Source organism: Eriocheir sinensis, chromosome 52, assembly GCF_024679095.1.
Source record: "Eriocheir sinensis breed Jianghai 21 chromosome 52, ASM2467909v1, whole genome shotgun sequence".
Lineage (NCBI taxonomy): Eukaryota > Metazoa > Arthropoda > Malacostraca > Decapoda > Varunidae > Eriocheir > Eriocheir sinensis.
Window position 1 is genome coordinate 12,282,176 of NC_066560.1, and position 27,500 is coordinate 12,309,675.

The following is a 27,500-nucleotide window of genomic DNA, read 5'->3' on the forward strand; positions in this document are numbered from 1 at the left end:
GAAGATAAAAAAAAGATGATGCAAGGAAGAAGGAGAGAGAGGAAGATACAATTTAGGAAAAGGATAAAATATAGAAACCGGAGGAGAAAAGGGAGAGAAAAAAGAAGGGAGAGAAGAGCAGGGGAGGTAAAGGGAAGGAAGGGAGGGAGAGAGGAGGAAAAGGGAGGAAAAGGAGGGAGAGAGGAGCAATATAATATGTCACCTGGTCCTCATAACAACCTGATTAACTCCGGCTCACCTGAAACACACACACACACACACACACACACACACACACACACACACACACACACACACACACATACACACACTGTCAACTTTTTTTTTATTTTCTTATCTTTGTTTTTCTTTCTCCATTTCTTTTTTTTATTTCTTTATTCCTCCTTTCTTCCTGTATGTTGTATATAACTCTCTCTCTCTCTCTCTCTCTCTCTCTCTCTCTCTCTCTCTCACGCATGCAAGTCCTCAACATAATTCTTTCCTCCACCCTCTCCCTCCACCTCCCCCTCCTTTCCCTCCACCTCCTTGTTACCCCTTTTCCTCCCCTTCCTCCTTCCTTCTTTCCTTCCTCCTGTTTCCTCTTTCACACTTCATTTTTTTTCCTCTCGTCCCCGCTCTACCCCTCCTTCCCTTCCTCCCTTCCTTTTTTTCTCCCTATTCCTCCTTCCTTCTCCTCTTTTTTTCTTTTTCCTCCACATTATCTGTTTCTGCCCTTCCTTCCTCCTTTCTTCTCAATCCCTCACTCCCTTCCTCTCGTCTCTTCCTCTCCGTTATCATCTTTCCCTACCTTAACTCTCTCTCTCTCTCTCTCTCTCTCTCTCTCTCTCTCTCTCTCTCTCTCTCTCTCTCTCTCTCTCTCTCTCTCTCTCTCTCTCTCTCTTCTACTTTTGTTCTTTCCCCCCTTCTCTTCTTTTTACATTTGTTTCCTTTCCTTTTCCTTCCTTCCTTTCCCTCCTTCCCCCTATCTTTTTTTGTATTTGCTGTCCTCCCTTCCCATCATTTATATCTCACTCTCCCTTCCTCCCTACTCCCTTCCCTCTCCCTCTCCATTCCTCCCTTTCCTACCTTTCTGCTTCCTACCCTCTCCTTCCTTCCCTCCTTCCCTTGTTTCCTTTCTCCTCTTTCTTTTTTTTTCTACTGCTGTCCACTTTTGCTATCCTTTATAAATTATCTCATCCTCCCTTCCTCCGTGATTCTTTCTTTTTTCCACTTTTCCTTCCTTCTTTTCTTCCTATCCTTCCTTCTTTCCTTCCTTCTCTACATTTATTTTCCCGCAGTTCACTCTTTCCATCCCCCATATCTCACCTTCCCTTCCTCCTTACTTTCCTCCTTCCCTCCTTCCCTCCTTCACCCATCCTCCCTCCCTCCCTCCCTGGCTCCTTCACATTATTTTTCTCCGCCCTACGCGCCGCCCCGCCGCCGCTACGCCTCCGGATTATTGCGTAAAGACCCGGATCAGCGGCGTCGACGGCCCTGCGAGGCGCCCCGACCTGCCTTTTTGTCATCTCGCCTCGGGAGGACACGGAGGAGGCAGAACACGGAAGAGGGAGGGAGGGAGAAAGAGGGAGGAGGAGAGGGATGAATCAGGTAGGGAGGGAACGGAGGAGAGATAGGGAGGAGAAGCAAAGGAAGGGGGAGAAGGAGAAGGAAAAGAAGGAGGGATGAACCGAGTAGGGACAGATAGGAAAAGGAAAGGGAGAAGAGACAGGAAAAGGGAGAGAGTAAACTAGGGAGAGAGAAAAGGAATGCACAAGGTAGACAGGGAGAGGATAAGGAGACAACCATAATATTGAGAGAGGAAAAGAAGGAAACAAAGACAAATAAAACAGATAAACTAGAGAGAGCGAGAGAAGACAGGACACGGAAAAAGAGAGAAACAGAGGAAACTAGGAACAGAAAAAGAGGAGGAAGGAGAGAAATGCAAAGAGAAGGAGAGGAAGCAAAAAAAAGAAAAAAAGAAATAGGGAGGATAGGAGTAGCTGATGAGAATATGAAGGGGGTAGAGGGGAGCGGGAAGGGGGAAGCAGAGGGGAGGGGGAGGGGGGGAAAGAGAGGAGGGGGGAAAGGGGAGAGGGGGAAGGGGAGGGTGGAGGCATACAAACCCACCCTGCTATAAAGTCGTTATTTCCGTCTATTACTTAAGGGCTTTTATCTTTACGGCCTCCTGGATCCTCTTTAACACGCTCCTCTTCCTCTTCCTCTTCCTCCTCCTCCTCCTCCTCTTCCTCTTGTTGCCTCTCGTGATTGTGTTCAAATCCGACGTCGCTCACTTTTTTTCCCGTTAATTTTTTCTTTCCTGGGCGTTGTGTCGCAAAGGTAAATATCAGTTTTCGCAGTTGTGATGAGAGACGAAGTGGAGGAGGGAGGTAATGATTTGGAGGAGGAGGAGGAGGAGGAGGAGGAGAAGGAGGAGGAGGAGGAGGAGGAGGAGGAGGAGGAGGAGGAGGAGGAGATGAGCAACGAAAAGGTCACGGACGAGGATGATGTGAATGATTATAGAAAAAAGGAAATGAGGAAGAAGAGAAAGTTAAGAAAAAAAATAGGAAGAAGAAAATATTAAAGAAAAAAACAAAAGAAAACGTAAAAGAAAAAAAACGAGAAACAGGAGGAAGAGTAAAGAAAAAGAGCAAATAAAAATAAGACTCAACTATTTCAAAACCACAAACAAATAAAAATAGAAAGGTACAGAATAAGAGACAGGTTGAGGAAGAAAAGAAGGAAGGAAATGCAAAGTCAGAAAGAGATAAAAATAGAAAAATAAATAAATGAAAGGAAAGGAATAGCGAAGGACACATCAGGTAACTTCATAAGCTAGAGAGAAATACATACACGATAATTTAGAAAGGACAGATAGAAGGTACAAAAAATCAAAAGAAGGGTTGATTGGCAGGGGCAGAGAACAGAACATTAGCCAGGTGAGGTAGAGAGAGAGACAGGGGCAGGGGCGGGGGGTGAGGATGAGAGACAGGGACAGAGGGAGAGAAAGACGGAGGAAGGGCAGGGTCGGCAGGGGATGCGGTAGGGGATAGACTAAGCTGAAAATAGGAAAGGACAGGTAGTTTTAGGCAGGGGCAGAAGCGAGTACAGAGAAGACAGGGAATTGACAAAAAGGGGACAGGGAAAGGGGACAGCAGGGAGACGGGAAGGTTAGGCAGATACAGTGGATGGAGGAATAAATAGGACAGGTATAGGGTTAGACAGGGACAGAAGCAATGAAGAGGAGAAACGACAGAAGGGGACAGAGGAGAGGGACGACAGGGGAAGGGAAATGAATAAGCATAGACAGGGGTACCGACAGTGTGGGGGCACAGACAAGACAGAGAAAAGGACAGAAAGGGTTAGGAAGTACAAAGAAGACAGGGAAAAGACAGACTGGGACAGAGGAGAAGGGACGAACGGGGGAAGGGAAAGGGATAAGCAGACAGGGGTACCGACAGTAGGGGGCATAGACTAGGCAGAGAAAAGGACAGAAAGGGTTAGCAAGTACAAAGAAGACAGGGAAAAGACAGATGGGGACAGAGAAAAGGACGCCAGGGGAAGGAAGGGAAGGCATAGACAGGGATACCGGCAGGGGGGAAGGGGTAGGGGCGTAGACTAGGCAGAGAAAAGGACAGAAAGGGTTAGCAAGTACAAAGAAGACAGGGAAAAGACAGAAGGGGACAGAGGAAAAGGACGACAGGGGAAGGAAGGGAAAGCATTGACAGGGGCACCGACAGTGGGGGGGGGCATAGACTAGGCAGAGAAAAGGACAGAAAGGGTAAGTACACAAAGAGAGGAAAAAAAAGATTGGGACAGAGAGAAAGGGGAAGGAAGAGGGGAAGGGGCATAGACAGGGGTACCGTCAGTGGGGGGGCACGGACTAGGCAGAGAAAAGGACAGAAAGGGTTAGCAAGTACAAAGAAGACTGGGAAAAGGTCGCCAAGGAAAGGAAGGGAAGGCATAGACAGGGATACTAGCAGGGGGGAAAGGGTAGGGGGGGCTCTGTATCTCCCCGTCAGGAGGAAAAATAATCGGGAGTGTTGATCCAGGGCCTTGCAGGGGCGCGGCGGCGGCGGCGGCGCGGCGGCCCTCACCTGGGGCCTCTCACGACGAGGGTTACCTGAGTTTTTACCTGGCGCGGATAAACGTCACTTTTTGCACCTGTTCTGTTTGCCCGCGACGAGTACACACACACATTATATGGCGGCGCTGTCTCTCGCTCTCCATCTTTTTATCTCCCTCTCGCTCTCTCGCTCGCTTGCTCAACTGACTGATTCTCTCTCTCTCTCTCTCTCTCTCTCTCTCTCTCTCTCTCTCTCTCTCTCTCTCTCTCTCTCTCTCTCTCTCTCTCTCTCTCTCTCTCTCTCTCTCTCTCTCTCTCTCTCAACGGACCTGTCTATTTATCTATCTATTTATACATGTTAATCAATGTTTATCGGCTTTCATCGTGTACACATTTACACACACACACACACACACACACACACACACACACACACACACACACACACACACACACACACCTGTTATTGTAGCCCCGTCCAAGGGGTTATCTTAGTATGGAGACAGTGTTAGTCATTCCTCCTTCCCTCCTTCTCTCCCTCCTCCTCTCCTCTCCCTCCCTTCCTCTTCATTCCTCCATACATCTCTCTCTATCTCTTACACATCCTTTCTCTGGGTCGCAGCAACATTCTCTCCTCTTCTCTTTCTTTTTCTTTTCTTTTCTTTCTCATTTATTGATTCGGCAACATTAAAATATCAGATACTTAACAATGAACTATAAGACAATAAACAAGCTCGTCAGTCAAGTGTAAGATCTCTCATTCCTGCCTTTCGTTCTTATATATACTTCCATAACTTACTTGGGTCCCATTCTAATCAGTAAGTCAGTCTATTGAACGGTCAGTCGTTTATTCCTCTATTCACGTTGTTTTCCATTGATTCCCCCATTCCCTCATTCATAAAATCATACTCTGTTTTATTTTCGTGTAATTTCCCTTCCTTCTCATTCTCTCCCCCTTCTAATCAGTAAGTCAGTCCATTAAATAGTCACTTACTCCCTTATCCACGCTGTTTTTCATTGATTCCCCTATTCCCTCATTCATAAAATCATACTCTGTTTTATTTTCGTGTAATTTCCCTTCCTTCTCATTCTCTCCCCCTTCTAATCAGTAAGTCAGTCCATTAAATAGTCACTTACTCCCTTATCCACGCTGTTTTATATTAATTCCCCTATTCCCTCATTCGTAAAATCACCCACTGTTTTTTTTTTTTTTTCGTGGAACTTCCCTTCCTTCCCATTATCTCCTCATAATCCTTCACTTACTCCTTATCATTAATTCCCCTATTCCCTCATTCGTAAAATCATCCAGTTTTTTTTTTTTCGTGGAACTTCCCTTCCTTCTCATTCTCTCCCCCTTCTAATCAGTAAGTCAGTCCATTAAATAGTCACTTACTCCCTTATCCACGCTGTTTTCCAGATTCCCCTATTCCCTCATTCGTAAAATCATCCACTGTTTTTTTTTTTTCGTGTAATTTCCCTTCCTTCCCATCCTCTCCCCCTTCTAATCAGTAAGTCAGTCCATTAAATAGTCACTTACTCCCTTATCCACGCTGTTTTTCATTAATTCCCCTATTCCCTCAGGTAAGATCATTGATTTTTTTTTCGTCAACTTCCTTTACCTGTATGCCCCAACCCTTCTTATGTCATTTTCCGTATCTATAGGTTGTTATATAGAGTAGTAGAGGCTCTTTTCTTTTACCTATAACGATTAATATATGTTCTTCCACACACACACACACACACACAATACTCCACCTACAGCTACCACACTAACTCTTCCACTTTGCATTATCCACCACAATAACCAACACCAAAACACCATGTTACGATTAATACAAATTTTATTATCCTTCCTCTAACAATTAATACATTTTTTATCTTCTTCGAACGAGTAGAGCAAGTTCTCTCGCCTTCCTCCTACCGGGTAATATATAAGTTATTTTTCCTCACCTCAACACGTACGATACAAGTTCTTTAATCTCCACTTTAATTAACGAGTCTTACAAGTTCTTACACCTTCCTCCTAACGGGTAATTCAAGTTATTCTACCTAACCTCTACACGTACGATACAAGTTCTTTCATCTCCACTTTAACGAATCTTACAAATTCTTCCACCTTCACTCTGATATCTACCAACACCAGAGGATATGCACTCATGGCTAATTAATACAGATTTTAGTTATCCTTCCTCTATAGTTTTAATTTTCTCGTCTTTCTAATTGGATTTTCTCTCTCTCTCTCTCTCTCTCTCTCTCTCTCTCTCTCTCTCTCTCTCTCTCTCTCTCTCTCTCTCTCTCTCTCTCTCTCTCTCTCTCTCTCTCTCTCTCTCTCTCTCTCTCTCTCTCTCTCTCTCTCTCTCTCTCTCTCTTTCCTCCCCCCTCTGTCTTATTCCTTCCTTTCCTTTTCGTTCTTTCTATCCTTCATTCACTTCTTTTCCTCTTATTCTTTCTCTTTCCTTCCTTGATTCCTTTTCCACATTCCTCCTCCACCACAACCCCTTTTCTCTTTCTCTCCTCCCGTCTTTCCTCCACTTCTTTCTCCTCTTTCCCTCCACGCACCTGTTTCCCCCCCCTGGCCCTTTTCCTCTCGTTTCCTCCATTTCTTTCTCGCCCTGCCCCTCCACACACCTGCCTCCCCCTTACTTTCCTTCCACTTTTCCTCCACTTCTTTCTCTTCCTGTCTCCACGCATCTGCCTCTCCATCTTTCCTTCCTCTCCGCCTTTTCCATAATCCCTCCTCCTCATCGACCCTTTTCCTCTTACTTTCCTTCCACTTTTCCTCCACTTCTTTCTCTCCCTGTCCCCTCCACGCACCTGTCCCCTCCCTTCCCTCCTTCTCACAGGTATACGAGTTAGAGCGACGCTTCAAGCAGCAAAAGTACCTGAGCGCACCTGAGATCGAGCAGCTGGCCGCCCTCATCCACCTGACGCCCACACAGGTAAGGTGCACTCTCCCTCCCCCCCACCTCCCCCTCACCACCACACCTGGCGCCCACTCCCTACACATGTATATTATGAAGGGAGAATACTAAGGGAGAATACTACCGCTTATATCATACACATGTCTCCCTTTTTAATATACCTTTCGTTGTGTGGGTAATACCTGTAAACCTGTTCTTAGTATTTCGATTTCCCATGTAACTTTTTTTGAGGTCATTATACGAACTAGGGAGGATGAAGAATAATGAATGAAGACAAAATTGGGAAGACAATGAGGGAAGAAAATGAATAAAGCATGAATGAATATAACAGAAATGGACGTAGAAAAAAAAGGAATGGAGTGAATGTGATAAAGATTGGAAGAAGGGAGCCAGAGTAAATGAGAGAGAGAGAGAGAGAGAGAGAGAGAGAATAACGAGCCGTGGGATGGTTTTAATAAAGAATCCCCGACGGTCGGCGGCGATGATTGTCCGTCCAGTAACAGGTAATAATATCAGGTCCCCCCACCCCTCGTCTCTCTCTCTCTCTCTCTCTCTCTCTCTCTCTCTCTCTCTCTCTCTCTCTCTCTCTCTCTCTCTCTCTCTCTCTCTCTCTCTCTCTCTCTCTCTATCTCTCTCTCTCTCTCTCTATCTATCTATCTATTATTTCTTCGTCCTAAACTCCTTCTGTTCCTTTTTCCTATCTTATAATTACCCGATTGTTTCCTATACTTTTTATTTATTATTTTTTTCCATTAATCTATCTATCTATCTATCTATCTATTATTTCTTCGTCCTCAACTCCCTCTGTTCCTTTTTCCTATCATATAATTATCCATTCGCTGCCTATGCTGTTTATTCATTATTTTTTTCTATTAATATTTGGTCCAAGTTACAGTAGCGTCTCTTCCACACTCCCAGTCATACCACCCCTTCCACACACACTAATCCACACCCTTCCACATATAGCTCCACGTCACACACTCTTCCGCACTTTCTTTTCCACACCGCAACACATATACTTCCTTTAGCAATCCACTTTCTCCTACAACATACAGCTAACACATAACACTAGTCCACATACACTCCACATGTTACCCCCACCACATGCGCTTCTAACACTCCCTCCTCCACATTTTACGTAACTTCACAACATACTCCTATTCCACACACACACACACACACACACACACACACACAAACGATACTCCACCTATAGCTACCAACTCTTCCAAACTAACTGTTCCACGTTGCGTTATCCACCACCACCACCACCACCACAACACCATAATATTACTAACACAAGCGTACAACATTTTCCCACACAGACACCACCACCGCTACCACCACTCCTCCTCCTCCTCCTCCTCTTCCACCCCCCGCCGGGCTCCCTCACGCTCCACCTCACCACTCTGTTAACCGCTTTGTCATCACTCACTCCACGAACAAGGACGAGAAGCTTACAATGAAGACCCTCCTCCTCCTCCTCCTCCTCCTCCTCCTCCTCCTCCTCCTCCTCCTGGTCCTCCTTCCCTTCTCCTTCCCTTGGTTCTTCTTCTCGTCCTCCTCCTAATGTTCTTTCGTCTTCTTCCTCCTGTTTCTTCTTTTGCTTCTTCTTCTTCTTCTCCTCCTCCTCTTTTTCTCGTTCATTCTTATTTTTTTGTCTTCATTTCTTCCTATGTTTCTTCAATTGCGTCTTAGTTACTGTTTTCTATTTTTTTTTCTTCTCCTTCTAATCCATCTTCATCTAATTCTTCTTCTTCTCCACTGTCTCCTCTTCAGTCTCTTCTTTCTCTTCTCCTCCTTGTTTTGATTTTCTTTCTATCTTCTTTCCTTTCCTCTTTCATCATCGGCTTCTTATCCTTCCACTTCTTCTCTCTCGGTTTATCTTTCTTCCTCTTCGTTAAAATCGCTGCGTTGTTGTTGAGGTCTTTTTATTTACACGTTTTATTCCACTTTTTCATCGGTATTCTCCTTTAATAACACATCTAAATACATATCCTGCAATTCCTTTCTGCTAATCGGTAATCTTCTTTTAACACATCTAAATACGTATCCTTCAATCCCTTTCTGCTAATCGGTATTCTCCTTTAATAACACATCTAAATACATATCCTGCAATCCCTTTCTTCTAATCGGTAATCTTCTTATAACACATCTAAATACATATCTTTCGAGCATTCATGGGATCTCTTTCACAATTGCTTCCTATTCATTGTGTTCATCAAGTTTCTCCTTTTTCTCTCTTTCCTTCTTGCATTCTTTGGCTGTACAACTATTGAATCCTCCCTTCTCTGTCTCCTGTCCCTTTCTCCTCCTCCTTCTCTCTTCCTCCTCTCCCTCATACCAAGCTCCTTCCCTCCAATTCCTATACCCCGGACCCTTCCCTCCCTCCCTCCCTCTCTCTCTCCCTCTCTCTCTCCCTCCCTCCCTCCCTCTCTCTCCCTCCTCATCAAGTCCTGCCTGAGTGCACACGTCAAGCTTGATCAAGGATGTGGCCTTTACCCTTCAATGTGTGTGTGTGTGTGTGTGTGTGTGTGTGTGTGTGTGTGTGTGTGTGTGTGTGATAGATAAGTAGATAGATGGATTGGAGAGAGAGAGAGAGAGAGAGAGAGAGAGAGAGAGAGAGAGAGAATATCACCGATCCACAGAAAGCTAATTTGGTATCGCTGTTAGATTCAGACGAAGTGAAGAAGGAGGAGGAGGAGGAGGAGACGGAGAAGAGAACAAAGGAGTTTCTTTATATAGAACGAATTACAAATGAAAATAGAATAAAAAGGATGATAAAAACTTGAAATAAATATAAATCAAAGGTATAAGAACAATAATAATAATAATAATAATAATAATAATAATAATAATAATAATAATAATAATAATAATAACAACGACAACAACAACACCAACAACAGTACCAGCAAAAACACAACGAAACAAAAAACACGTGCACATCAATTACGAGCATTACGGAATTTCGGACGGAACAAAAAATAGGTTGCTGTCTATTTTTGGAGGGACTGAAAATTAGCAAAAAAAACAGAACTAAAAATTGAAAAAAAGGAGAAAGTACGCGAGATGGAAAACGGCGTAAAATGGAACCCTGAAAAACGAGGGGCATCGCGTATATCAGAGGGGGAAAAAAAAAGAGGATTACGTATATCAGTAGAAAAAAGGAGCGAAATCAGGTAGAAAAGAAAAGGCAATGCGAATATCTGTAAAAAAAAAGAGCTTTGGGAATATCGGTACAAGAAAAAAACATTGCGAATATCTGTAAAAAAAAGAGCTTTGGGAATATCGGTACAAAAAAGAACATTGCGAATATCTGTAAAAAAAAGAGCTTTGGGAATATTAGTACAAAAAAGAACATTGCGAATATCTGTAAAAAAAGAGCTTTGAGAATATCAGTACAAAAAAGAACATTGCGAATATCTGTAAAAAAAAGAGCTTTGGGAATATTAGTACAAAAAAGAACATTGCGAATATCTGTAAAAAAAAAAGAGCTTTGGGAATATTAGTACAAAAAAGAACATTGCGAATATCTGTAAATAAAAGAGCTTTGAGAATATTAGTACAAAAAAGAACATTGCGAATATCTGTAAAAAAAAGAGCTTTGGGAATATCTGTACAAGAAAAAAACTGCGAATATTAGCACAAAAAAAAGAAGAATGAATATTAGTAAAAAAGAAAACAGTAGCATCACCTATAAAAGCAAAAAAAAAAAAGAGGGGGGGGGGGGAGGGAGGGACCATGGCGTATATCAGTCCAAAAAAGCTGATTGGCGGCTCTCTCGCCCATTATGCCTCAGTTGGCGTCGCGTCGCGTTTCGTCGAGCAAATAAAAAAAGTACAAATAAAAATGAGACGAGTTTGAAGCAACACTTAATTGAAGGTGGGGGAGGGGGGGGGGGAGGTGTAGGAGTAGGGAGGGGAGGAGGTGGGTGAGTGGGGGCGAGGCAGGCAAGTGTGAGGGAGGGGTAGATGTGTGTGTAGGGGAAGTATTTGCTGTGGGTGGAGGGAGGTGTTTAAGGGGGGCGCAGGTAGGTAGGTGTGTGTAGGGGGCAGGCAGGTGTGGGGAGAGGCAGGTGTGGGGGGGAAATATTTGTTGTGGGGGAGGGAGAATACAGGTGTGTGGTGGGCAGGCAGGTGTGGGGAGAGGCATGCAGTTATGTGTAGGGGGAAGGGCAGGTAGGTATGTAGGGGAGGGTGTCAGGTGTGGGGGGCGGGGGAGGGGAGTCCAGCCCAACCGTGCTAACGAATGCTGGAATGCTCTCTAAAAAGCTTCACGCCAAAAACGTTGACGGTAAAAGTAAATTACGGCTTCGAGCAATAAAAAGAAACGTGCATGACTAAAACGTTTTCGAGTACTCAAAAAAACTCCACTCTTAAACGTTTCACTGCAGGAAGATATATCAAAGTTTCATAACCACCATCAGCTTTAATCCTCACATCACCATCACCACTACCATCACCACCCCATCACCACCACAGCACCCACACCACGGCCATCACTTATCACCACCATTACATGCATCACCACTATATAACCACAGGAATCACTACACTACACCATCATCAGTACAACCACCACCACCACCACCATCACCACCACACCAACAGCCATCCCCCTCACACCTGCGTTCTTGTTCTCCCACAGGTGAAGATCTGGTTCCAGAATCACAGGTACAAGATGAAGCGCGCGGCCAAGGAGAAGTCCATGTCCGACCCTAATTCATCAAGCTCACAGGTAAGGGGCGTCCACGTGTCCACCTGTGTCATCTGTACAATCCCCCTCTGTCCTAAGGTGATCCCCATGTCCTATAAAACCCCCTTAATCATATGTGCTGTCTAAGACCTGTGTTTATGAAGTTTACTGTATGGCTAGATAATACGACATGTTCCTTAGTATTAATCTATGGTTTTGTAATTTCCCGTGTCCTAAAGTGGCCCCCCATGTCCTTAAACTACTTCTTATGTCTTACTCTCTTAATCCATCACTCTCCCTTGCATATCCCAGTGTCTCCTACCCTCTTTATCCAACACACTCCCTTGCATATCCCTGTGTCTCCTATGTCCACCTGGTTTCTCCCTATATCTGCCTTCCCCCCTCCCCCCTTCTCACGTGTCCTCATGATCAATATTCGTGCGTCACTCAGAAGCCGACTTAAACTTAATTCCCAAAGCCTCAATTTTTACGTATAATCTTGTGCGTCGCGTTTTGCTTCACGTGAGGCCGGAGTCGCTGATTAGACGAGCGATTCATTAGCCGGAAAAAATAGCGAGCCAAGTGAAAAACGATACTATTAAAAGCATGCACTTGTGGGGGCGGGTTTTAATTTCATGTATATTTATTTTTTTGAGGGGATTAAGATGCGGGTTATTTTGAGGGTATTTCTTTTTTTACTTTTTGGATTTGATGGTTTTTTTCGTTAACTGATTTTGTGATTTTTTCTTCTTTTTTCTTCTCTATAATTCGTTTTTTTTTTCTTTTCTTTTGGTCATCAGCTTATCCTGTTTCTGATCCCATGCTTCTTCTTCCTTATCTCATCTTTGCTTATTCTCTCTTATCTCCGTCTTCCTATCTTCTCTCTCTTCCTTCTTCCAATCATCTCTCTCTCTCTCTCTCTCTCTCTCTCTCTCTCTCTCTCTCTCTCTCTCTCTCTCTCTCTCTCTCTCTCTCTCTCTCTCTCTCTCTCTCTCTCTCTCTCTCTCTCTCTCTGATTTCTTCCTTCGTGTTCTCTCTATCTCTCCGTCTTTCTTATTCGTCTCAATCTTCTCCTCTCTCTTATTCTTGTTTTCGTTCTTGTTCTTTTTGTTCTTGTTTATATTTTTGTTAGTGTTCCTCTTGGTGTTCTTCTTGTTATTGGTCTTCTCGTTCTTGTTCCTCTTGTTCATATTTCTCTTGTTCTTGTCCTTGTTTTTCTCATTTTGGTTCTCGATCCTTTTGTTTTTGTTCTTTTTCTTGTTCATTCGTGTTCTTCTTGTCCCTGTTCTTCTCATTTTTATTCTCGATACTCTTGTTTTTGTTCTTTTTCTTGTTCATTCGTGTTCTTCTTGTCCTTGTTCTTCTCATTTTTGTTCTCGATCTTCTTGTTTTTGTTCTTGTTCTTGTTCATTCGTGTTCTTCTTGTTCCCGTTCACTCGTGTTCGTCTTGTTTTTGTTCTTTTTACTTCAACTTCCTTTTCTTCCTCCGCACAGTCGGTCGGGTCGCCGCGGAGGGTGGCCGTGCCCGTCTTGGTGAAGGACGGGAAGCCTTGCCCTACCGGCGATGACCACGACGCGCCCACGCAGTCCACGCCCTCATCCACGCCCCACGCCTCGCAGCCCGTGCACCACGCCGCCCAGCATCACCCCGAGCATCACCACACGCCCACCTCATACTCCGGCTCCGTGCATCTGTCTGGTAAGTGTTTGGGTGTGTGTTTGAGGGGAGGGGGCAGGGGAGAAGGTTGGGGAGTGTATAAGTATTGGGGGTGGAAGGGTACAAATTGGAACAGTGCGTACGATATGGCGAACTCATACTAACACAACCACACCATTTCCTCTCTCTTCCCTAGGCTCCCACGTGATCAGTGAGCTCGGCGGCGGCTGCTCCTCGCCCATGATGACGGAGCCTGTGGTGGGCGGGGGCGTCTCCTCCACCGCCCCCGCCTGCCTGCCCCCGGTCTCCTCCATCAGCGGGGAGTACGCGCGCATGACGCCCCCAACTCACCACATGGTCACGCCCCCCGCCACGCCCCACAACCCCCCCAACATGTGCTACTTCCCGTTACAAAGTCGCACCTGGTGAACTTAACCCGTTTAGTAAGCCGATCTACCTGTCCGACCTACCTACCTGTCCACACCTGTACCTGTTCCGGTCTCTTTCCTTGCACCCTAAACCTTTTCCTGTCTCTCTCTACCTGTCCATTTCTGTACCTGTGTTTGTCTTTCCTTGTACCGTAACCTTTCTTCCTGTCTCTCTCTCTGTCTATATTCATACCTGTCCTAGTAATTATTTTCCTTTGACCCTTGATGTCTGTACCACTCTACCTGTATCTCTCTCTCCCCCCGTCCGCCTCTACCTCTTCTTGTACTTGTCTTCTACATGTATATCTGTCTTCTCCTTGCTCTCATTCTTCCCTCCACCTTCCTGTCTCTATTCCTCTCCTTCATCCTATCCCCTCCTAGTATTGCTTCCATTCTTTCTTAGTATTCTCCTCCCTCCTCTGTCTCCTCCCTTCTACCTCCCTCCCTGTCTCGTCTATCATCTTCTCCTGTCCTCTTCTTGAATCTTCACCTCCACTCTCTGCCTAGTACTACCTCCACCCCCTAGTCCTCCCGCCCCCCCACCCCCCTAGTGTTCCTCCTCCCGCCGCCTCCATGCACCCTTCCCGCAAGCCCTCCACGCCCTGGTATTTTTAGGTAGGTTTAAAAATGGAAACTCGATTATTTATACTATTTTTAGGATTGATATTTTAGGAGTCTGTGTATCGACTTGTCTCTTTCTCTCTATCTCTCTCTCTCTTCATCTCTCTCTTCTCATTATCATCTTGTTTTTCCTTCAGCATATTCATTTATATTTCTTATTTATTTCACTCATTCCTCCTTCCTTCCTATTTTCCCATGCTCCCTCCCTCCCTCCCTTCTTCCATCCCTCCCTCCCTTGAACAACACTCCTCCACAACACTTTCCTTAAATCTCGGTTCAGCCTTTCCCTCCACAATGACCACCAAAGGACCCGTGTGAATCTGTCCCTTGTCTCCTCCCGTTATCCCATCTCCCTGCCTCCTCCTACCCCTCCTCCTCCCATTCTCTCCTCTCCTTCCCTCCTTTCCCTTACCTCGTCTATTCCTCCTTTTCCCCCTTTGTTTCTGTCTTCTTCTTTCTCCACATTTCATTTTCCTCTACTTCCTTTTCCTTTGCCTCTTGCCCCTTTCCCTTTTCTTTTCTCCTCCCCTTCTCCCTGTTGTTCTCCCCCCCTCCCCTCTTTCCCCCTTCCTCCCAGTCTACTGTTCGGACCTACCACTGCACACACGCACGCACACACGCCCGCACGCAAATTAAGTCCTGAAGTCTATGTTTGGGGGACTTGAACCTAAATGGCGAGGCTCTGCAGTTCCGAAGCTTCATTTGCAGACCCAAAGCTTCGAAAAGTTGTTTCATACTCACCCGATGTTTGCCCAAGTCCTCTGTGTGTGTGTGTGTGTGTGTGTGTGTGTGTGTCCATTTCACCCTTAGGAAGGAAGGAAACTTTCTATTATTGTAACTTTTTTTTTTTTTTGGTTTAGCGTTTAAGGAAAATTTTTTGGAGGAAAAAAAATGGAACAAAAAAAAATCATCCCTCATAACAGGTCAGTAATGTACACACAGTAATGTACACACAAAAATGTACACACAATTGCGTACACACAGTAATGTACACACACACACGAACAAGCTACCAGTGTCTTGTAAGTATGTATAGCGTCTATGTATGTATATATGTGCGTATGTATGCATCCACGTAAATGTACACCGACGAAAAAGGTCAGTTGTGTACACATGCATGCGTCACACATACACACGTACACACACGCATACACGAGGTAGAGGTAACACCAAACATTGTTAACAGCAAAGTATTTATAGTTGTCACGTGATCGCCGAACGACCTTGACCTTGTTCCTCTGTTAGTCATAACGCCAATAAGTCACCTTGTACGATAACGTTAATTAACTCTTAAGACGCGCAGGTGAGGCTTGGTGACGCGACGGAGACTCCGCCAACCAAAATTTATCAAACATAACAGTCACGTAAAGAGTCAATCCTCCGGTAACACAGATGGGAACGTCTTAGTAAACGACTCCACCAATGAGAAACCAAGAAATAATGTAATTGCAACCCGCCACTGTAGGGGCAAATGCATCAGCTCCCTCAAATGGCTGGTGGATGAGTTGAACTGCTGGAGGACAACTGACAACGATAACAGATCTACAGTTAAGAGAAAACATTCATCAACTCCGCCAGTCATTAGTGGAGAAAATTAGTCGAGAAGCTCAATTGGTGGAGTACAAACATCACACTGGTACTCTCCACTAAGTCCCTCTAAGACCAGCGGAGGAGAGATCACCCACAGTGGCGCCACCAGCCTCCACCAACGCCTTCAGTCACTGGTGGAGGCGCTTGGATGGAGGAGCAGGACACACGCGCCGCCAAGCCTCGCCTCCACCAGGTCGAGTCCACGGCTGAGACTCGAGGCTCAAGGCCCAAAGAGACCTGCCCGCGGGAGCCCCAACGAGGGCGTCCCGAGGCGGGGGAGAGGCACTCAAAGCGCCTTGTTCTGCCTTATCTCAGTGTCCCTCCTCGCACCAGGGCCGGCATTACTAGCGGGGTAGTGGTAGTGATAGTGGTAGGGGGTAGTAGGCAAGGAAGTGGTGGTTGGAGTAGTGGTGGGGACGGGGAAGGTTATGGGAGTGGTGGTGATGGTGGTGGTGGTTATGGTAGCGGTGGTGATGGTGGTAGCAGTGACTTAGGTAGTGGCAGAGTAGTGTTCGTGGTAGTGACGGAAGGTTAGGGAGGGTGGCAGTAGTGTGTGAAGGGGAGGGGGACGGTTGAGGCCAGCCGAAGAATGCTCGGCAAGGGAAGTAGTAACAGTAGCAGTCGTTTCAGGGACGGTAGTGTCGTAACAGTGATAGTCGCGTACGTTAGTAATTTGGACGTGTTCGTGCGTCACTCACGTCACGCCGTCATGATCGAACGAAAGAATGAACGAACGAACGAACGAAATAACACAACACTTGGGCATTGGGAGGGAGGGAGGGAGGGAGCGAGGGAAGACTGGAATTGTGGGGGATTGTATCCACTTTGAGAAGAGAGAGGAAAGAGCGGAGAAGGAGAGCGAAAGGAGAGGAGGCCAGGGCGAGTGGAGGCGAGAGGGAGGAAGATGTGCTCTCCGTTCACAAAGGAAGCGTTTCTGCCAGGCGACGGAATCCCAATCAAAGGAAAACTTGGAACGTGGGAAAGTAGCGACGTTGAGGCCACCACCACCGCCCCCGCCGCCGCCACCGCCGTCGCCGCCCCCCCACCACCACCATCACCACCACAACAAAGCCCGCCACCACCAGTGACATCACCACTATCAATGCATCCACCAAGAACACTTAGAAATCAATCGCCAGCACCGTTACCACCATCACCACCATCGCTACCACCACCACCGCTGCCGCCGCCGCCGACGAAGCAATAGACATCCTCAGGGTAGCTGTTCACCGTTGTCTCCGCCGAGCGTCTCCGCGTCACGCTGATCACGGCGACGCAACGAACCTTCGCTCTTGTACATACACTGTTAATGCCAGGCTCGGGGGGGAGGGGGCGCAACGATGGGGAAAGGGAGGGGAGGAGACGGGGAGGCAGGGGGTAGGGGGTGAGGTGGGAGTGGGGTGGCTGGTGGGTGACTGTAAGAGGGAGATGCGCCCCTCCCGCCCCTCAACCCAAGCCACACACGTCGGGCATGACCCAGCACCGGAAGGCGTCCCTGGCACTCCCGGGGCCGCGCATCACGTTCCTGCCGCCGCCACACCGGCCTGCCACCCCCGTGCCTGGGAGAGGGGGGGGCGGCTCTTCCGTCAGCATCGAACACACGTAACACTCGAGTCAGGCAAAAACTGCGAGGGTCGTGCCGCGGCCCATTAGCGCCGTGGACAGCCCGGCGGCGCTAGGCGGCCTGAGCCCCTTGAGGACGCGGCGGCTCGTGTATCTTTCATTACCACGAGGCGAGGCCGCTCCCCGCCGCGCCGGGACAATGCTCCACGCTGTCCTAAATGCTCAATGCAGATGATAATCAAACAACGCTCCGAAAATGTGTCGGGGCGAGTGGCGGCGGCGGCGGTGATGGTGGAGGCAGCAGTAGGGGTGTCCCCCAATCCGCGCTTGCGTGCCGCCGCCACCGCTCAGCATCGCCGGTTGGGCGGAGGCGCCGGTGAGCCTGGAGGCGGACACGAGCGGTGCCAAGCGGCGTCGCCCGGCACGCCCCTGACCCCGAGCCGCGAGCGAAACACAAACTGTCACGGCGTCGCGGCGCCTCAACTCACCCTGAGGAGGCGCGGCGCCTCGTCCCTGTCCACCTGAACACACAGGCGTCCCGGGCACGCACAAGGCGGTGGCGGCGGCGGCGGTGGCACCTCCCTTCGGCGTCGCGTGCAGCTCCCCACCGCCACGCACTGCCGGCCCGAGCAGCCCCACAGTGAGCTGCTGTAGTGTCTTCGCGTCCGGTACATGTATAGATACATATCCATGTATATATACATATACATACCTCTATACATCTTAGACAGACCCATGTAACTGTAGCACGCGGTATAGTGCTGTCATAGTGCCAAACGGTGTTGTTGTACATACGCGTAGTTTGTATAAAGGTGTACAGACAGACAGACAGACAGACAGATAGCATTGTACTGTGGGCACATTCCTTCACCTTGGATCCATTAACTTAAAGGTTATGCACTTGAAGCCTAAGTTTAGTATTTAATTGTTAAGACTGTGAGTGACAGTATTAGCGGCGGGGACGCGGGGTCCGCCGCCCCCGCCGCCCCGCCCGGCGCTGCGGCCGCGGCCGCGTCGGCAACCCTGCGCGGTCGCCGCCGCCGCCGCACCTGTTGTTAGGCCACTGGACAACGTGAATCTAAACACCAACAAGTCTTTCACAGAGATTTAGTGTATCGAGGAGGCAGTTTTCAGGTGATGGGATGTCTGCCGCGGGGACACACACACACACACACACACACACACACACACACACACACACACACACTTGAGCGCGCGCGCGCACACACACACACACACACACACACACACACACACACACACACGCCCTAGTCACGCCCGAGAGCCAGTCAGCGGCGCCCCGCCAGCCACGCTCAGCCAATCAAAATGCCTTCCTGCAGTCCTAGCGTAAGACCCTCGCGGCAGACCACACACCCTCGTGACCTGGGAGGGGGCGTGCACGGGGCACACCCACCCCGAGGAGGTGCGGGGCCCCCACACCCTCCGGAGTGGCCTGCACAGGCTCATGGTCCTGCACCAAAACCCAGCAGGGTGTAGCGGACACCGGCAGGCAGGCCACACCCAGGGGCTTTGACCCGGGGCGGGGGGCAGCGGGGGCCGCCGTGACCACCCCGGGGCGCGGACCCTCGGGGCACCTCCCCTCCGCTCTAGATGATATATAAAGGTTCCCCCATTTTTAGTACATAGATAGATTTTTGAAGAAATAAACGAATAATTCTCGGTTATCCCTTTTATTCATCCTTTTCTTCTCCTCTATGTAGGAAATACACATATATGAATTCCAATGAACACAATGGTATTACAAATGAATATCAATCTACTCCTCGCGGTGAAAAATAACAAGAACACGAGAGCTTATGAGTTAAGGTGATGGACAGAGGAAGATCACACGAGGCCCCTTCAAGACACGCCAAGCCGATGACCAGGAGCGAGGAGCAGCGCGACGACAGCAGACGAGGGGCGGGAGACGCGTCACCCTCGACAGCCAAGACAGGTTAATCACGTCGCGCAGATGTAAGCAAGGAAAGACTAACGAGCGTGAAGAGGAAGCAGAGGTAAGCAGCGGGGAATGAAAACAAAGCAAATGAGAAAAGACAAAGCAGAAAGGCGCAGATCTAGACAAAACAAAAATAAAATCGAAACTAAACCATAAACTATATATTGGTAAGTCCAATTCTTAGATAATTCGTTAATACACACACACACACACACACACACACACACACACACACACACACACACTACCACCCTCACCCCTCTGCCTCCCCAAACACAGCTACCGCCCCCCTCCCCAACACGCAACCCCTGCCCCCATCTTCCCCACACACATAACCAACGCCCCTTTCTCCCCCTACACATAGACCCCCCACCCCCTTCTCCCTCCCCCTCAGACCCCTACTACACAACCCCCACATCCCCCTCCCCCCACACACACGTAACCCGCTCACCTGACAGCTCACCAATTAATCAAAGAGTTGTTGAATGGTGCAGGTGAGGAGCGGGGGAGCGGGATCGGCGGAGCGTTGCCACGGCGCGCACGTGTGTCCGGGCGAAGGGGCGCGGCGCGGATAAAAAGGTGAGTCAAAACACGCGATATTACCTGGCCGGCCACGTAATAAGCGACAGGTATTAAGCTTTATCTTGCCCGATCCGAAGGTAAAAGGGAGATGATATGATTCAGGTAGGAGTGGAGGCTTCGAGGAGGGGAGAGAGAGGGGAGAGGAGGAGTAGGGTAGAGAGGGGAGGATGAGGAGATAGACAAGAGATGGGAGGCTGAGGGAAGAGAGAGGAGAACAGTAGGAGAGAAGGGATGCTGAGGGGAAAGATGGGAGAGAAAGAAGGCGAAGGGAACAGAGGAGAGAGAATGGGGGAAGGAGGGGAAGCTGAGGAGAGAGATGGGAGGATGAGGGAAAAGGGGAGAGGGGGGATAAAGGGAGAGAGGGGGAGAAGAGTGGCGGATGGGAGAATGGTTAGATGGTTAGAGAAGGGAAACTAAGGGAGGATAAAGGGCTGTGTGGAAAAAGGGGAGGGAAGGGGAAGTTAAGGAGAGCATGGTAGGGAAACAGGAGAGGTTGTGGGGAGGAGGAGAATGAGGAACGAGGAAACGAAAGAAAGAAAGGGAAAGTGAAGAAAGGATAGCTTAGTCTGAAAACGGAGAAAAAGAAGAGGGAGGGGAAAAAGGGATGAAGATAAATGGATGAAAATGGGGTATGAAGAAAATAATAATAGAAAAGGGAAAGAGGAAGATAGAAGAGAATGGGAGAATGATGGGCAGGAAGGAAGATGGGGAGGACAGGCTGGGGAGATGAGGGGAATAGCAGGTGAGGGGAGAATGGTTGAGAAGGAGGAAAGAGGGTTGAGGAGGAGGAGGAGGAGGAGGAGGAGGAGGAGGGACGTGCAGGTAGAGATTGGATGCTTTATGAGTTTCTCTCTCTCTCTCTCTCTCTCTCTCTCTCTCTCTCTCTCTCTCTCTCTCTCTCTCTCTCTCTCTCTCTCTCTCTCTCTCTCTCTCTCTCTCTCTCTCTCTCTCTCTCTCTCTCTCTCTCTCTCTCTCTCATACCGGTAACTCTCTTATTCTCTTTCCCAACCCGCCGCTACTTTACAATGCTCACTGTTCTCTGTTTCGAAACCTACCATATTTTTTTCCCTCTTAATCCAAGCTCATTCCTCCTCCTCCTCCTCCTCCTTCTCCTCCTTCTCTTCTTCCCCCTCCTTCTTCTCCTCTTCCCCTTACTCCTCCTCCTCCTCCTCCTCCTCCTCTTCCTTTCTTCTCCCTCTTCTTCCTCCTCCTTCTTCTCCTTACTCCTCCTCCTCCTCCTGTTTCTCGCTGTTTTGTTATATATATTTTGAGGCATAACTTTTTTTTTTAATTTCCTCTTTCCTTTTCTTTTTTTTCTTATGTCAGTCAATTATTCTACATTTCTTAGTCTTCTTCCTTTCTTCTCCCTCTTCTTCCTCCTCCTCCTCCTCCTCCTGCTCCTGTTTCTCGCTGTTTTGTTATATGTATTTTGAGGTATAACGTTTTTTTTTTTTTTCATTTTCTTTCCTCTTTGTTTTTTTTTCTTTCTTTCAGTCAATGATTTTACATTTCTTTCTTTACTCCCAATCTTCTTCTTCCTCCTCCTCCTCCTCTTCCTCTTCCTTCCATTCCCTACTCTCTCTTCCCTCCATCTCTCCCAATCCCCACCTTCTGTACCTTCCTTCTTCCCTTCCATTCCTTACCCTCCCTCTCTTCCCCTTCCCCCCCCCCCCCCGCCCCCCTGCCGCGTCGCCTCTCCATTATTACTCCGGTCGGAATATTTGTGTTCAGCAACAATTTCCTCCAATTTTCCGGTAAGTTAGCAATGACGTCACGGCCTGGCGCGTCGCTGAGTGGCTGGGAGGGAGGGAAAGATGGGAGGGAGAGAGGGAGGGAAATATGGGAGAGGGATGGAGAGTGGATATACGGAGGTGGAAGAGAGAGAGAGAGGAAGGAATGAAAATATGGAGGATGAAGAAGAAGAATAAAAGGAAAAAGGATTGTATGTGAAAAGGAAAGAAAGAAGGAAGGAAAGGGGAAGGAAAGAAGGGAAGGAAATGGAGAAGATATTATGTGGGATAGAAAGGAATGAAAGTATAGAGGAGGAGGAGGAGGAGGAAGAAGACAAAAAGGAAAGGACGAGATAGGGATTAAGAGAAGGAAGAAAAGGGAAGGGTGGGAGGAAGAAAGGGAGGTAGGGAGGAAGGGGAATATGGAAGAGGAATGTAGTGAGGAAAACGGAGGTAGGATCTTCCTCTTCCTCTTCCTCCTCCTCGTCCTCCTCCTTCATCTCTTTTTTTCACCCCTACACAACTCCTGTCTCTACTCTTCCTCCTCCTCCTCCTCCTCCCTTTCCCATTTCTCTTCCTCCTCCTCCTCCTCCTCCTCCTCCTCCTCCTCCTCCTCCTCCTCCTCTATCTTTTCCTCCTCCCAATCATCTAACTTTTTATTCACCCTCAGACAATTCCACTCACTCTCTACTCTCTACTCTTCCTTTTCCTCCTCCTTCTTCTCCTCTTTTCCCATTCCTCCTCCTCCTCCTCCTCCTCCTCCTGAGAGCAATATAAGTCCTGTTTATTAGCCAGCTGGAGGGAGCTTGATGACGTCACCGCCAGGTTACCGTGGGCGATCCCTGTGGAGTGTGTGTGTGTGTGTGTGTGTGTGTGTGTGTGTGTGTGTGTGTGTTGTCTATTTATGTCACTTTATTCGTGTTTATCCTTCAGTTTATTTATATGTCTGTCTGTCTGTCTGTCTGTCTGTCTGTCTCTTTGCTTGCGCCTTCGTCTCTCTCTCTCTCTCTCTCTCTCTCTCTCTCTCTCTCTCTCTCTCTCTCTCTCTCTCTCTCTCTCTCTCTCTCTCTCTGTTTGTTTTTTTCCTTGCGTTCTCGTCTGACTGTTTATTTCCCTGTCTGTCTGTCTGTCTGTCTGTCTTCTTGCATGCGCCTACGTTTAGCTGCCTCTATCTCTTCCTGTCTGTCTGTCTCTTTAATGTATTTTTTTCACTTATTCAACACCTCAAACCCTAACCAATTCCACCTCCTCTCCCTCCCCTTCTCCCTCCCTCTCATATATTCCTCCCTCCTTCAGCACCTCCTCCTTAACCCATGACCCATTATCTCTCGCTCTCCCTCCCCTTCTCTCCCCTCTCATGTATTTTTCCCTCACTCAACACCTCCTCCTTCTTAACCCTTCACCCATTATCTTCCCCTCCCCCTCCTCCCCCTTCTACTTTGCTGTCCTTCATCTTCAACCTTTGCTCAGATAGTTAGTGTAGCTTGTCACAAACAGCCTCGTAGGGACGGTCTACTGTTGTTTGTTCTTCCTTTGTGTTCCCCCTCTCTCCCCTTCTCTTCCCTCATCCTCCCTCTCCTTCCATCCTTCCCATCTCTCTCCTCAGCTTCCCTCCTTTCCCCCATTTTCTCTCCCTGTTCCCCTCGCCTTCTTTCTCTCCCATGTATCTCCTCATCCTCCCCTCTCTCCCCTACCCCTCCTCTCCCCGCCCAGGTAAGGACAGGTGTAGCCGGGATCAAGGTAACTCGCTCATTTACGCCCAGGTTGTTTTCCGTGCCGAGCTGCGCCTAAACAGTCACGCTTTGCCCAGGATTAGCAGCGCGCGCCCCACAAACACCGGACCCCTGATGACGCACGCCTGGTATATAGACACACCTGGATACCTGCATACCTGGCTCTGTGTCTGTCTGTCTGTATGTATGTATGTATGTATGTATGTATGTATGTATGTATGTATGTCTCTATTTCTGTATTTCTCTGTCTCTCTCTCTCTCTCTCTCTCTCTCTCTCTCTCTCTCTCTCTCTCTCTCTCTCTCTCTCTCTCTCTCTCTCTCTCTCTCTCTCTCTCTCTCTCTCTCTCTCTCTCTCTCTCTCTCTCGCTCTCTCGTTTGCTCACTCTCCTGTTTGCTCTCTCTCTCATTTGCTCACTTTCTCACTCTTACTCACTCTCGCTCACTTCTCGGCTCGCAAAAAGAGACAAAAGTGGCGTGTAGGGTTTTTTTTCTGTGTGTTTATTTGAGTTTCGTTTTTCTTATTTGATTCAGTAAGTTTTAATTTGGTTTCGTTTGTTCACTGTTTGTCTGGTGCATCAGAAAATAACAACAACAACGCTTCACTGACCCAAGACAAATAACATACAACAAACAGATAAAAAATAAACGTTAAAATAAAAAAAGAATAATACAGCATGGACTAAAGAAAGGGAGGCAGAGAGGAAGCATTCAAAACAAAGAAAACTAAAGAAGAAAGGAAGGGGAAGAAAGGGATGGAATAGAAAGGGAGAGAGATAAGCAAGGGGAGAAAGGGGGAAGGCAAGGGAAAGGGAGGAGATGGGTAGGAGGAGGGAGGAAGAGAAAAAGGAGGATAACTTAAAATGGGGAGAGGTAAAGAGGAAAAGGAGATTGTGGTAAAATTGAATAAAGGAAAGGAGGAGGAGGAGGAGGAGGAGGAGGAGGAGGAGGAAAAGGAATCAGAAACAAGAGAAACACAGAGAGAGGAGAAGGAAGAAGAGGGGAGACAGGTTAGATGATGAGGGAGGAAGAGGAGGAGAAGAGGGAAGAGGGGAGAGGAGGGGAACACTAGGTAGTAGGAGGAGGACGGGGAGGGGAAGGGGGAGAGGGAAACACAGGTAGGAGAGGCAATAATAATAATATGCAGAGCGATTCTTCGGTAAACTTGTGTGTTACGAACTGGGGTTGTCAGGGCGACGCCGGCTGACCGTGAGGGAGTGGACGAGGGCGAGGAGGAAGAGGAAGAGGAGGAGGAGGAGGAGGAGGAGGGAAGATGGTCAGAGAAGGGGAGAAGAGAAAATAAGACAAGAAAAGGCCGACGGTGAAGGAATAAAATGAAAGTTTGAAGAAGGAAAGGAAAGAATAAGAGGAACACAAAGAAACACAAAGGAGGAACAAACAACAGCAGATCTGATGGTCCTTACGAGGCTGTTTGTGACAAGCTACACTAACTATCTAATCAAAGGTGGAAGATGAAGGATAGCAAAGGCGAAAGGCAAAGGAGGAGGAGGAGGAGGAAAGAGATGGTCAGATGGTGTGGGAGAGAAAATAAAAAACAATAAAAAGTTTGAAAATAAGGGAAAAGGAATATCACGGGAAGGAGGAAGGGGAAAAGAATAGGAGAGGAAAGGAGAGGAGGAGGAGGAAAGAAGGTCAAATGGGGAGGAAGAGAAAATAAAACAAAAACAGACCGATAGTGAAGGAAGAAGATGAAAGTGAGAGGAGGAAGGGGAAGAAGAAAATGACAAGGGCGAGGAGGAGGAGATGGAAGAAGAGGAGGAGGAGGAGGAGGAGGAGGAGGAGGAGGAGAGATGGTTTGATGAGAAAATAACAGGATAATCTAAGCGCTTGGGAGAACGCAAAATAGCATATAAAAAGATAAACAAATATAAAAAAAATAACGAAAATTAAAACTAAAAAGGAAGGAAAAATAACCAACAAAGAATAACATAGAGAAAAATGCTGAACGAAAAAGAATAACAGAAAATTAAAATGAAGAAAGAAAAAGAAAAGAATGAAAAGTTACTAAGAGAAATAACTTAATAAATAATAATCCACCTTGAATCAAATAACCGCATCCGTAGAAAAAGAAAAAAAAAGAAAGAAGGGGGAGAAGGGAGGTTATTGAAAGGTATGTAGTGAGGGAGAAAACTTTCCTCTCCCTTTTCCTAGACCCTTCTTTTACCCCTCTCTCCCTTTTCTCTCCCTCTCCTTCTCCACTCCTATGTCCCTCTCTCCTTATTCTTCTTCCCCCGCCTTCGCCCTTTCCCTCGACCCTCCCTTTCTCTCTTCTCTCTCTTTCCCTTTTCTCTCCCTTTCCTTCTCTCCTCCTATATCCCTCTTTCCTTATTCTTGCTTTCCCGCCTTCTCCCTTTCCCTCGACCCTCCCTTTCTCCCTTTTCTCTCCCTCTCCTTCTCCACTTCTATATCCCTCTCTCCTTATTCTTGTTTCCCAGCCTTCTCCCTCCCTTTCCCTCGACCCTCCCTTTCTCCCTTTCTATCCTGTGAAGAAGGGATTGAGGGGCAGATGAAACGGAGTAGAAGAGGCGAAAGCAAAGAGACACACATCAACACATCAGCTCTCGCACATACCTGGTTAATTAGCGTCCGGCAGGTGCGTCCAGGAGTATCTCAGGGCGCGTGGCGGGATACCTGTACAGAGGAGGAAGACAGGTGGTTAGATGGGCGTGAGAACTGAGGTATTGCAAGGTGTTTATTTAGTTTTTTTCATTTATTTCTTTTAATCTTTATTTTATTTTATTTTATTTCATTTTTCTTTGCCTTAACATTTTTTTTTTCATTTTATTTATTTATTTTATTCTTTATTTTATTTTATTTTATTTATTTCTTCTTTGCCTAACTATTTTTTTCATTTTATTTCTTTTTATTCTTTATTTTAATTTATTTTATTTCTTTTATTTTTCTCTTTATTTATTTATTATTATTGTATTTAACTCACGCTATTTTATTTATCTATTTATTTCGTTATTTTATTTATTTACTGTATGTATATTTGTTTTCTTCCTCCTTTTCATCTTCTTACAATTCTTTCTTTTCTTTTTCCTAAACTACTTTCTTTCTCTATCACGTCCATCATTCTTTTTATTAACTCTTATGCTTCCTCCTTTATTATTTTTCTTCTTCACTCCTTATTCCTTCAGCTTCCCTTGTTCTCTTTCTAATCTTTCCTTTTGATATTTCCTTTTTCTATATTATTGCTACTCCTCTTCGTCCTCCTTTACCTCCGCAGTCGCTTTCTGATTCTGTTACTCCTCCTCCTCCTCCTCCTCCTCCTCCTTCTCCTCCTACTTCTCCTCCTCCCCTAAATTGAAATAGGTTGACAGAAGACATGAATCAGAGTGTACACAATAAGGAAGGCATTTGGGATTCAATGATTAAAATTGATTAGATTCGTGTGTGTGTGTGTGTGTGTGTGTGTGTGTGTGTGTGTGTGTGTGTGTGTGTGTGTGTGTGTGTGTGTGTGTGTGTGTGTGTGTGTGTGTGTGTCGCTTTTTTCCTTACCATAACTTTCATTTAATTTCTTTTTTTTTCACTGTACATTTCCATAACTCTCCCTCTCTCCCTACGTCCCTCCTTCCCTCCCTCCCTCCCTCTCTTTCCTTCTTCCCTCCCTCTTTCCTCTTCCCATCTCCTCCCCTCAATCTTCACTTCCATATTCCCCTATCAACTGCTTTTCCTTCATTTCTTCCTTTCTTCTCTTTTCCTTATTTTCCTACTTTTTCTCCGTTTTCCTAGACCCGTTCTTTATCTCTTTCCCTTTTCTCTCCCTCTCCTTCCCCCCTCCTATATCCCTCTCTCCTTATTCTTGTTTCCCTGCCTTCTTCTCCCTCTCCCTCGACCCTCCCTTTCTCCCTTTCTATCCTTCTCTGCTTCCCTTCCTTCCTCAATCCCCTGTTTTAATCTCCCATCCTTGCCCTCTCCCTTCCCTACATCCCTTCCTTCTTCCCTTCTTAGACTCCC

At 47.0% G+C, this 27,500-nt stretch overlaps 1 protein-coding gene across 1 annotated transcript; it reads left to right on the forward strand.

Annotated features, from left to right (window-relative positions):
* Nucleotides 1–6,525: 6,525 nt before the first annotated feature.
* On the forward strand, nt 6,526–19,200 carry LOC126983089 (homeobox protein Nkx-2.1-like; the record flags this gene model as incomplete). The annotated part of the gene is made up of 4 exons (XM_050835592.1): nt 6,526–6,981; nt 11,614–11,703; nt 13,156–13,360; nt 13,515–19,200. Coding segments are annotated over 4 exons (984 nt in total), but the record flags the coding sequence as incomplete, so codon positions are not given.
* Nucleotides 19,201–27,500: the final 8,300 nt, after the last annotated feature.